The sequence below is a fragment of the Leuciscus leuciscus genome (genome assembly GCF_965113295.1).
Source record: "Leuciscus leuciscus genome assembly, chromosome: 22".
Lineage (NCBI taxonomy): Eukaryota > Metazoa > Chordata > Actinopteri > Cypriniformes > Leuciscidae > Leuciscus > Leuciscus leuciscus.
Genome location: NC_138746.1, coordinates 23,250,595 through 23,262,168, shown reverse-complemented (window position 1 = coordinate 23,262,168; position 11,574 = coordinate 23,250,595). Strand labels below are relative to the sequence as shown.

The following is an 11,574-nucleotide window of genomic DNA, read 5'->3' as shown; positions in this document are numbered from 1 at the left end:
AAAGCTGCCAGTTATGTTAAATCGTTTAATATTTTGTCATTTTCTGCACAGAATTTGATGCATCAGAGAAGACAAAGATTATACATAGTTTAAAGAGCATGATGCAATTTTATTTTTGTACTAATCGATATTCCAATCCATGTGTTGTTTTATATTGCCAATCTGCCTTTTTGACCAGAGTGAAGATGGTAATGGTGAAATTGAGAGGAAAATAAAAGTCATCAACATAACTGGCAGTATAAATTAAAAATGCAGTTATTATAAAGCACCTATAAGGAAGAACACAGACCAGGCAGTAAACATTAAAATAGTTTCTTAAAAGAAAGTTAGCATGAGGCTAATATAACAAAATTGTTTACTGACCTTGTTGGTATTTGGTATTTGGTATGAAAATGGTATTTCATTTGTTCACTTAAATGTCACAAACACGTAACGCTGGTAAACCCCAGTAACTTTCACATGACAAGCCACAACTTACAGAAATCATGTCAGCAACGCATGACCTCGAGTTCATCCACATACAAAATAGGTCCACCTAAACAAAGGGAAGATTTAGACCAGTTAAAATCTCAAATAAAAACAGTTTTGTACTGAATAATTAATGTAAGTGCTTTAACAAAAAAATGTGACCTTCACTTTTTCTGCTTTAAAGCCCTCTAAAACACTGGCCCGTGTTACAACCATAAGCAAACAAATCAATATTAAATAAAAACCTTTGCTTTAAATATTGAAAAATATATATTTTACAAATAATCCATTATATAAATATATACAATAGCAGTCAAATGTTTGGAACAATTAAGATTTTTTAATAAGTCTCTTATGCTCACCAAGGCTGCATTTATTTGATTAAAAACACATATTATTCTTAAATATTAATATATATTTAAAATGTAATTTATTCCTGTGGTGGCAAAGCTACATTTTCACAATAAATAATCAATGTTTTTTTTTCTTTCTTTTTTTTTTTCAGTTGTCTTTGTAAAACTTTACATTTTCTTTACAACTTCATTATGGCAATATTATTATTTAATCTTTTTAATGCCTCATAGAACTTACATTTTATTGAACCCATAACATTCCATTGAAATAATCATCCACCCACAAAATACAAATAACATTCATCTTTGTTTCCATTATGCAGGACTGTATGTGATGCACTCAGCAAATATGTTCCACTCTAACTGTGATCTGTCCATAAAAGAATGTGTCTTGTTTCTTTTTAGTAGCAGCAGAATAAGGGAGTCTGTTCCGCTCACGCTGTTTGGAGGGAACCTGCAGGTGGTCCACCGCCCTCGAACCCCGTCCGCCACATTCATGACAAACAGGACGAGAACAAGTGGCCAGCGGAAGAACATTATTCAGTTGCTCCCTGAGGCTGTTGGGAAACTGAGAGCTGAGAGCAAAAACAGAAGAGTACGTCGACTCCCTGTCGTTTCTGGAGTGCGCCGTGGAAGTGTGGGTCGATCTGTTAGTGGGGTCACTCTCACCTCCACCTGTAGATCTCTCAGCTCCTACTTTCTCCACAACGCATCCCAACCTGGCCTGGATCTTCCATCTCAAACTCTGGAAGGCACCTTGGAAGCGCTTGCTGAGGAGCGCATACAGCAACGGGTTGATATCTGAATTAAACAGCACCAGCCAATAGGAGAAAGTGACAGCAGACGGGGGAACAACGCTCCTGGGCCGGGACAGGGCGGTTTCGGTGGCCTGCACCAGAGCTACGCTGATGTAGGGCGTCCAGCATAAGAAAAAAGCGGCGATGACCAGAAATAACCTCAGAACTCCATGATGCTGAGGTTGACTGGGATGTTGAGGGCTACTGGTATGGATTTGAGCCATGAAAGAGTGCAGACGTCCACCAGTTGGCTTGGAAGACATCTCAGATGGTGCATCTGGAGCAACTTCATCAGGAACATCCAACTGATCCGTCACAAACCTCCCACTCACGTAGTAAATCAGCCTGGATGGTGTGTAAGTGTCCATGAATGAGTGTTGGAGATTCAAGACAGATGTGGCTCTGTTACGCTGGAGATGTTCTTCCAAACTGTGGATCCTCCTAGCATGGTATCGTGCCACGCGGACAATCTTCACATAGCAGAACAGGATGACTATAGCCGGTAGAAGAAAAGATAAGGAGGCCATAATGACCGTGTAGCTTGGGCTTTTGGCCCAGTTCACGGCACAGCTGTACATGGGAGCCACGAAACTGATGTTGCTCCAGCCGAGGAGAGGAGGACAGCTGGTCAACATAGCTTGCAGCCAAATCCATATCACCACGGAACCGGTTCTCCATATCGTGCAGCGGGAACCGTACCGCAGGCAGTCCACGATGGAGAAGTAACGGTCCAGGGCAATAGCGGCGAGTGTTAAAACTGACGCGGTGCAGTAGACTGAGGATGTGTAGCCGACATACAGACATAGATCCTAGAAGATCAAGAGAGAGTTCAAAATGAGCAAAAACATCTGTTAATGCACTCAAAATTAGGGATGCGCGATATATATGCCGATACCGATATGGTGGTGGATATGTTCATTTTTAATGTTATCGGCCTGATAAGAAAATATGGACGATATATTAAAGACGATAAATAAGGGATTATTTCCTTCAGCTCAGACACTATAGATGCGCACTGTTCACCATGATGGTTTTGAATTGCTTGAAATATGATTAGAATCACTTTAAAAAAAAGGAAAATACAGTTAAGTGCAGCATGTGCAGCACAAGTCTGTCATATAGGCTACATAAAATTGCTTGGGACATGACTTTAATGGTGAGACTTTTGTTTTTGTGATTAGGCTCTCAAAAATAATATAAAAATTTGGATTTAGATTTATCGGTCAAAATATCGGTTATCGGCTTTCAAATAAAAAGAAATATCGGTATTCGCCAAAATTTTCATATCAGTGCATCCCTACTCAGAATGTTATTTTGTAACTTTAACAACTTAAAGGTGATCTATGTCATTTTATCAATGTTAAAATAAACACTGGTTCTATGCAAAACATTGTTATGTTTGTTTCAGAATGTCAATCATCCTAGTAGAGTTTTCAAAAAGTATCGACTTAGGAACCAAGTCTAGGAACCAAGTTTTGAATTTTTAAATTGTGACGATACCAGCATTTCCCTCTAGCATTTTGAGCGCTGTTGAACAGATTCTTAAACACCTCTGATTGGTCACTGTGCTGAGCGTTCAACATATATGTCTGTGATTGGCCATTGTGTTGACGCGCTCAACATACATGTCTGTGATTGGCCATTGTGATAACGCACTCAAGATATATGTGTGTGATTGGCTACAATGATCAACAATGACATCTTTGACGCTCTTCATAGAGCGCTTACATAGATACACACGAGAGCGTTTAAAAGCAGGCATCTATCAGCGGATCCCTAATATATCCACTGATTGACAGATCCACTGATATGTCGTTTTCAAACACTCAGCGCTTGATGAAGAGCGTCAAAGACGACATGTTTTTGAAGCGTTGATCATGGTAGCCAACCACAGATTGAGCGGTGTGAACACAATGGCCAATTTAGAGACAAATATGTTATGAACGCAATGGCCAATCAGAGGGGTTTAAGAATCCGTTCAACAGCGCTCAAAATGCAAGAGGAAAATGCTGAATTTTTTTTCCTACTGATGAATGTTAAAAACATTGACAGCCAATCAGAACCCTTCTGACTTTAAAGAGCTTATAATAAACAGAACGTTTGTCATTCATTGGTGTAATATAGTTATCGCTATAGTTGCGGTTATCTGGGTGAACAGGCATTAGTTCACCCAAAAATGAAAATTCTGTCAGTAATTACTCACCCTCATGTTGTTCCAACCCTGTAAGACTTTCGTTCATCTTCGGAACACAAACTAAATCTGAGAGCTGTCTCACTCCTCCATAGGCTTCTTTGTAAATGAAACTTGCCGGCCAGAAAGTTAGTAAAAAAAAAAAAAAAGTGTTTAAAATAGTCCAGGTGACTACAGTGTCTCAACCATAAGTTTATCAAGCGACGAGAATACTTTTTGTGCGCAAAACCCCCCAAAAATAACTACTTTATTCAACCATCTCTCCCAAGATGTTGACGTAGTGTAACAGCGCAGCACTTCTGGGTTGTACGTCAGAACGTAGGCTCACTATTGGCCAGCATTACACGCATGACCAGCGTCGGCCAATAGTGAGCCTACGTTCTGACGTACAACCCAGAAGCGCTGCGCTGTTACACTACATGAACTCACTCAGAGGCCCACACAGAAGAAAATTAATAGTTGAATAAAGTCGTTATTTTTTTAGCACAAAAAGTATTCTCGTCGCTTGATAAACTTATGGTTGAGCCACTGTAGTCACTTAGAATATTTTAAACATTGTCTTTACTAACTTTCTGGGCCGGCAAGTTTCAATTACAAAGAAGCCTATGAAGGAGTGAGGCAGCTCTCAGATTTCATCAAAAATATCTTAATTTGTGTTCCGAAGATGAACGAAAGTCTTACGGGGTTGGAACAACATGAGGGTGAGTAATTACTGACAGAATTTTCATTTTTGGGGGAACTAACCCTTTACTCTAATAAGAGAATAGTGAAGTCCACACCACAACTATAACGATAGAGGAACGGTATAACTGAAATCACTAAGAGCTCAGAGCATTTAAAACTGTGGGGTTCTTATAATAAAAAGAATGTTATCCTCCGTTATCATTTTTATTATGAACAGGCCTTAAACCTGCAACATTAATTCAACCAATGGCTTGAGTTTGGGGGCGGGACTAATGGCTTGGTCAGCGAATGGCAGATGGTTTGGAAACGGTCATTACTTTTGCGATTCCGTTTGGTCTCGCTAGTGGTTCAGACATCTCACACACTTCACCTTTAAGTTATAAATGTTGGATGTAAAGCATTATGTACTAACATTGTAGTTGACCCATCCGTTGTTCATAATGGAAACTGCCACAAACGGCATGACACCTATTCCCACTAAGAAATCGCTAATGGCCAGATTGATGATCAGGACGGAGGTCACGGTGTGGAAGGTTTTTGTGGCTGCCACAATCACAATGACCAGAAAGTTTCCTGAAAAGGAGGAACAAAAGCACAACAGAATAAACACATTTTTGTATTAATGTTGTACAAATTCTATTATAAAATAATAAAATAAAATAGTCAGAAAAAAAGAAATCATGTCAATGTCAATATTTGTTATATATTGTGTCAATGTGTTTATGAGTGTGACGTCACAAAAGCACAGATGTCTGCAATGATTTTGCAGTTTAGTTTCAATAGTTTATTTGGAATGAGTAAAGCGTTTTCAGTTCTGAATCTTGCAGCATAGTAAGTTTTGATTGATGCATTTTATTTCTATTGTTCTTGACATCACCCCAAATATAGGTAACACTTTACAATAAGGTTTCATTAGTTAATATTAGTTAACAACATTAGTAAACATGAACTAGTAATATCTACAGCTGCATGTCTACAGCATTTATTAATATTTGTTAATGTTAATTTCAACATTTACTAATACATTATTAAATCAAAAGTTGTATTTGTTAGCATTAGTTAATGCACTTTGAATATCATAAACAATAAACAGCAGGGTCTTGATTGACTAATGTTAACAAAGATGAACTAACAATACATTTGTTACTGTATTTGTTCATGTTAGTTAATACATTAATGTTAACAACACCTTATTGTAAAGTGTTACCAAAATGTGTTTAAAACTATATATATATATATATATATATATATATATATATATATTTTTTTTTTATTTATTTTTTTATTCTGAAATGATCATACTAATGTCTTACAGGATAGAATGTTTTAGAGAAAGGCAAAAGCACATAATGCCACAACACACTACAAACTGGAGGTAGGTAAAGAGGAGGTAAACTAGATGTCTGGGTTGTCGTTTCCCACCAAAAAAAGTCATACCCTGCAGGATGATGTCATTAGGGCTATGGATTTTGTTAGCACTGTTTTAGATACCAGTCAAAACAATATTCACAAGAAATGTTTTCTTCTAAAATATTAGTTTTTGCATGTTACAGCTAATACAACTTAACACAAATCATTTGATCTTATACCATAATAATTCATCTGAAATATAGTTAGACATCAAATGCAAAACTTTCTCATGTCCACACGACATCTCTGACATTCACACACACTAATGAAGCGTAGTGTAAAGCTCACCCGTCACTGCGGCCAGACTCATCAGCACCATCAGAGTCTCCAGCACCAGACGCGCTCGAGGCGACAGAACGGTTGAGTTCCTCAGTGCAGTCCGCATCTGAAACTCAGACTCATCTGAATCAAACCACTCACCAGCCGAGGACTCCATTTAAAAACACTCAGTCTGATATCCCGATCTCAGGTGCGTCACAAGCAACCTGGCCATTTAGTTAAAAAAAAATGCAAAAAGCTATTTTAAGAATATATTACAGTATTTTATCAAAATATAATAACCTGCCTATACTTAAAGCAGACAGTTTGCTTCTGACTCCTCTCTGGTTCTTCATTTGCCCTGTGAGCACCTGACAGTGCAGTTTACTATCTCCAGGGTCCCTTCATCAGTTTATCCACAGCGATGACAACATGGAAAAATCAAACGCTTGACTTGTGAATTACACAGCTAGAGAAAACAGACCGCTTGAATATGTGGCTCATTTAAACAGTCTATATTTACACAGATGCTTAGTTTCTCAAGGGATTACAACGGCTATGGATGTGATTAATTGAGACCTTTTGCATTGCATTTGTCCATGCTACATGCGTGGGAACAAATATGATGTGTAAATGTGAATTAAATATCAACTTAGTCATTGTGAGAGAGAAAACAGTTTATTTAATCTAAATTCAAATGTATATTAAAATACTTCTCTTAAAATATAAGATAAAACACAAAGTCATCAAACAACACTTGTCAATACAGAGTGAAAAATAAAAACTCAAAGGGAAGGAAAAGGAACAACAGAGTCTTGTCATGCAAAACGCATCTTATGCATCACAACTTTTCCTTAGAAAAATGGTGTAAAATGCAACATCTCCCAAATACTGACAGATGTTTTCTGCTAAAACACAGAAGACTTGCTCAGCAAATTCAGCACCGAGAGGCTGCGGGGTTTTGTCCTAAATGCTGGCGGGTATATTCCCACACCAGCAGGGCGGCGCTCACGTGCACATTGAGGGAGCGGGTGACACCGTTCTGAGGAATCTCCACACACACGTCCACCAGCTGCAGCAGGTTTGCAGGAATGCCTTCCCTTTCATTACTGTTCGGAGACAAACAGACACTTTAGAGTCATGCACCGCACCAAGCAGAATAAAAAAAAAAAATCAATATTCGATGGAATGCTAAGGTATGTTCAAGTCAAGCTAATGAGTTTATAAAGCCATTTAAAATGGTACTTTTACGCCATTGACCAGACCCACACAAAATCGGCACCCGCCCATCATTCACAGTTCTACAATACTATAATGTTTATGTTTAAAACATTTACCCTGTTTAATTCCTAAAAATAAATTACTTGACAAGTGCATTTTTGGTTCCCGTATTTCCTTTTGGAAGAAGCACATGGAAAATGAAATGCTATTTGGGAATTATATTGGACAAAAATTAGCATATGCCTCTTCGGACAAGATCAGCCATCTGTATTTTTTGCTACATCTTCCTTAAAGAGAAAGGCTCTAAATGTTAATGTGTATAGCCTATCTACTGAAAGTTTGTCAACTTTAGCATATAGATAATAACCTTAATTAATAAAATAAATAAAAAATGTAATTTTTAAATCTGAATGTCTTTTAAAATGCATTCTGTAAATATAGAAGTAGGTCTACACTATAGATGACCTTAAAGCTTAATAAAACAAAATAATATTTACATGGTCTTTAAATGCATTCTGTAAAAATTGAAACACTAATTTAATCTAGGCCTGCTGAGGAGGTCAGATAAGAAGTGCAGGTGCTGATTGAACTAATAAACCAAGCTTTTAAATAATATGTTGGGTGGTTTTGCTGATGAGCGCTCGGCATGTCAGAACCAGTCTGTGGTCAGAACCATAGTCAGAACATGCTCCTCTCTCTCTCTCTCTCTCTCTCTCTCTCTCTGCATTCAGAGGTGAGGAAATCTCACAGGGAGAGACACATCAATTAGCCTCATGTTAAACTGCATCGTCAGCGCAAACTGAAACGTTTCTATTTTCACATCCCTTCACAACGCTGCTCTTCATAACAAGTAATTGAAAGAGATTGTACAATGGCCTCAAAATGTATTTAAAGGAGAAGTTCACTTTTAAAATGAAAATTCTGTCATCATATACTCACCCTCATGTTGTTTCAAACCTGTATAAATTTCTTTCTTCTGCTGAACACAAAGGAAGATATTTAGAAGAATGTCAGTAACCAGACAGTTTTTGGGTCCCATTGACTTCCATAGTATATTTTTTTCCTACTATGGAAGTCAATGGGACCCAAAAACTGTCTGGTTACTGACATTCTTCTAAATATCTCCCTTTGTGTTCAGCAGAAGAAAGAAATTCATACAGGTTTGAAACAACATGAGGGTGAGTATATGATGACAGAATTTTCATTTTAAAAGTGAACTTCTCCTTTAAACAATTAAGGGTCAATCACATTCTCTCTTTCTTCTTCTCGTAGTCTCCAAAAGCTGAGATTTGATTGATACAGTCTTTGCAAACTGATTGTTTCTGTTACTCCTTTAATAGTTTTATCGTCAACAGTTGTTTGGTTTAGCTACTTACATCTCGAAGACTCGCACTTTAAGACCGTTATCTGAAAATGGTTTAAATGAGCCACATATGTCGTGAAGCGTCGCGCTGGAATTCGCGCTCGGCTCGCACCTTCTGTCCAAGCGAGCGTTACGACCATAGACATAATCTATGGTTACGACGGCGTCGCTCTCTATTTGGGCGCACTTTTCGCGCATCTACACATTTAAAATAACGAACGTGAGAGCGCAAACATGTGAACGGCCCCTAAAGCAGCTCAGACGAAGTCGGTTATCGTGGCGATATGCAATATGATGGCAGCACCAAAGTAGAGTTAACATTAGGCAATTATTTCACAACCTTCATTATATGCACGTCGAAAAATTACCGAGGTCCTGAACTACATCCGCTCTATAAAAGTCCTGCGATATAGACAGCATTTCTATAAAGCTACTGATACATACGAAAAAACCAGAAAGTATCAAACAATTTATCACTGATATGGAATAAGAAAATAGCATGATTACAATAACATCAGACTTTTTTTAACTGTCATTATGAAATGTATTATAATTATATTTGTGCAATAGCTCGAATTAATATGAAATAATGTTCATTTCTAAATACTGTATGCGCTAAACCAGGGGTGGGGAACCTTTTTCCTATAAAGGGCCATTTACAATTTTTTAACATTCTTTAAGGGCCATTGTAATGAGCAGGGGAGTTTCTAGGTTTTAAAAACATCAGGGGCTGGGGGTGGGTAACAAGATAACATGATTCGAAACAGAGAATAATGTATATTTTAGGCCTATATGCAGGGGGCAGACTGGTTAAAAAATTCAGTCCTGGCACTGTAGCCACACCAGCCCACATTACCACACAGACACACACATTCAAATGTGAGGTAGTTCGGGGGCATGCTCCCCAGAGAAAATTTTGATTTCTCGGACCTACATATGTGCATTTTAAGGTGTTTGAAGGCCAACATTTTTTGATGACAATAGCTTTAAAAGCATGTCAGTGGGCAGTAGCGTAAATTATTTGTCAAGATAAGAGATTCTTAAACATGAGAATGAGGATAAATGTTGAAATGAATGATCCACACTATGCACCCCATTTAATGTACATCATGCTTAGTTTCTCAAGGGATTACAACGGCTATGGATGTGATTAATTCAGACCTTTTGCATTGCATTTGTCCATGCTACATGCGTGGGAACAAATATGATGTGTAAATGTGAATTAAATATCAACTTAGTCATTGTGAGAGAGAAAAAAGGTTTATTTAATCTAAATTCAAATGTATATTAAAATACTTCTCTTAAAATATAAGATAAAACACAAAGTCATCAAACAACACTTGTCAATACAGAGTGAAAAATAAAAACTCAAAGGGAAGGAAAAGGAACAACAGAGTCTATATAGTCTATATCTATACCCGCCCGCGCTCTCAGATCACTTGGACGTGGCTGTGTACAAGAGGTAACAACGATATAAATACTGTTCGTTTTCTCACACAAACCGCTCGTTTCGTGTCTTAGGCCATCAATGTGTACTTACGATGGGGAATTGTTTAATTTGGACGATGGGGAATTGTTTTAATTTGGACTCTGTGCATACTCTTTGAGGTGGTGACCATAGACCTGCATTATATGACTGACAGACAAGAACGGTTTGACCTAAAAATATCAAAATTGAAACTACTGCGGAAAAAAAGACACCTACATCTTGGATGCCCTTGAGGTAAGCTAAAACATACCAAAATTTAATTTCAAAGTGAACTATCCCTTTAAGGTAGCCTATGTCTAAAGAAATTGACTTAAAAAATAAACCTACGCTAAAGTAACTGGAGTGATGATTGTCACCACTATTTTACATTATCGCTCTCTAATGTTTTATTGAATTTATTTTTACAGGTCTACCATTATTATTCTTATGTTTTAAATGACTAAACAAAAAAAAAAAGGTTGTATGTTCCAGTACGTTATTTTTCTCAATACTACACGAGGTAATAAAACATTGTTAAGTTGGTGAATGGATCAGATTCTGCGTAAATAACATTAGGCAATTATTTCACAACCTTCATTATATGCACTTCGAAAAATTCCCGAAGTCCTGACCTCGTGGACGTCAATGGTGGGTGCGGGCATGAGAAAGATAGGATCATTAGATGCGCAATATAGAGTTCTCAACGGGCCTGAAAATTACAACCCGACCCGACCCGGCCGGTGGCTTTTAAAGCCCGGACCCGATGTAACCCGACACATCAACATGAATTATCTGACCGAACCCGGCCCGCGGCCCGACGCTGGGTTATATCCGTTATAAACGGATCAACGCATTTATTTATTTTTTCTCATACACGTATTATCATGACCAGCAGACGGGAATTCAAATCAACCTTTAATATTCACGCCTTTTAACAATACAAACAACTGAAACAATAAACTTTAAGCTATATAAATATGCCTTAAATAAAAATCTTCACACAATAATAAATAAAAAGAACTCAAACATGTACCCAGCCAGCGGGCGGGCTACTTTTCACACCACACAATTTTTGAAGAGTTTTTAAACAAAATAGGCCTAGCCTACAAACATAATCGTATGCTTACTTTTATTTACTTTTCATCAACTCCATCTTCTTCTCCAGGCCAGGCTAAAGGCGTTCACGCAGCGGCGTCAGGTCTGCCTCCGCCCCTCTCCATGATGCACGTTGCACGCAGTAGCCAGCCTTTCTTTACGGTGCGATGATTAATAAATGTTTTTTTTTTTTTTTTTACTGAGCGGAAAAGATTAAGCCCGACGTCCGACCCGACCCGAGTCATTTGTTTATATTTTCGACCCGA

General features: G+C 37.8%; 2 protein-coding genes across 3 annotated transcripts in view; both read right to left on the bottom strand.

Moving 5' to 3' along the window:
• LOC309486971 (5-hydroxytryptamine receptor 1D-like) lies at window positions 1-6,717 on the bottom strand. Of its 2 annotated transcripts, XM_082154491.1 has the most exons (4): window positions 6,465-6,717; window positions 6,192-6,288; window positions 4,906-5,066; window positions 1-2,427 (listed from the first exon to the last, which is right to left on the bottom strand). In XM_082154491.1, the coding sequence occupies exons 2-4, from the start codon at window positions 6,286-6,288 to the stop codon at window positions 1,162-1,164; spliced, it is 1,524 nt and encodes a 507-aa protein (XP_082010617.1). In that variant the 5' UTR covers window positions 6,465-6,717; the 3' UTR covers window positions 1-1,161. The 2 variants fall into 2 exon arrangements, with proteins under 2 accessions (XP_082010617.1, XP_082010616.1); XM_082154490.1 differs by having other exon boundaries at window positions 6,192-6,717.
• A 103-nt stretch (window positions 6,718-6,820) lies between these two features.
• The window catches only part of tarbp1 (TAR (HIV-1) RNA binding protein 1), a 34,944-nt gene continuing 30,190 nt past the window's right edge, over window positions 6,821-11,574 (bottom strand). Inside the window, exon 29 of the mRNA XM_082154407.1 lies at window positions 6,821-7,270. Coding sequence (XP_082010533.1) covers window positions 7,099-7,270 — 172 coding nt within the window. The 3' untranslated portion in view covers window positions 6,821-7,098. The remainder of the gene's footprint in view (window positions 7,271-11,574) is intronic.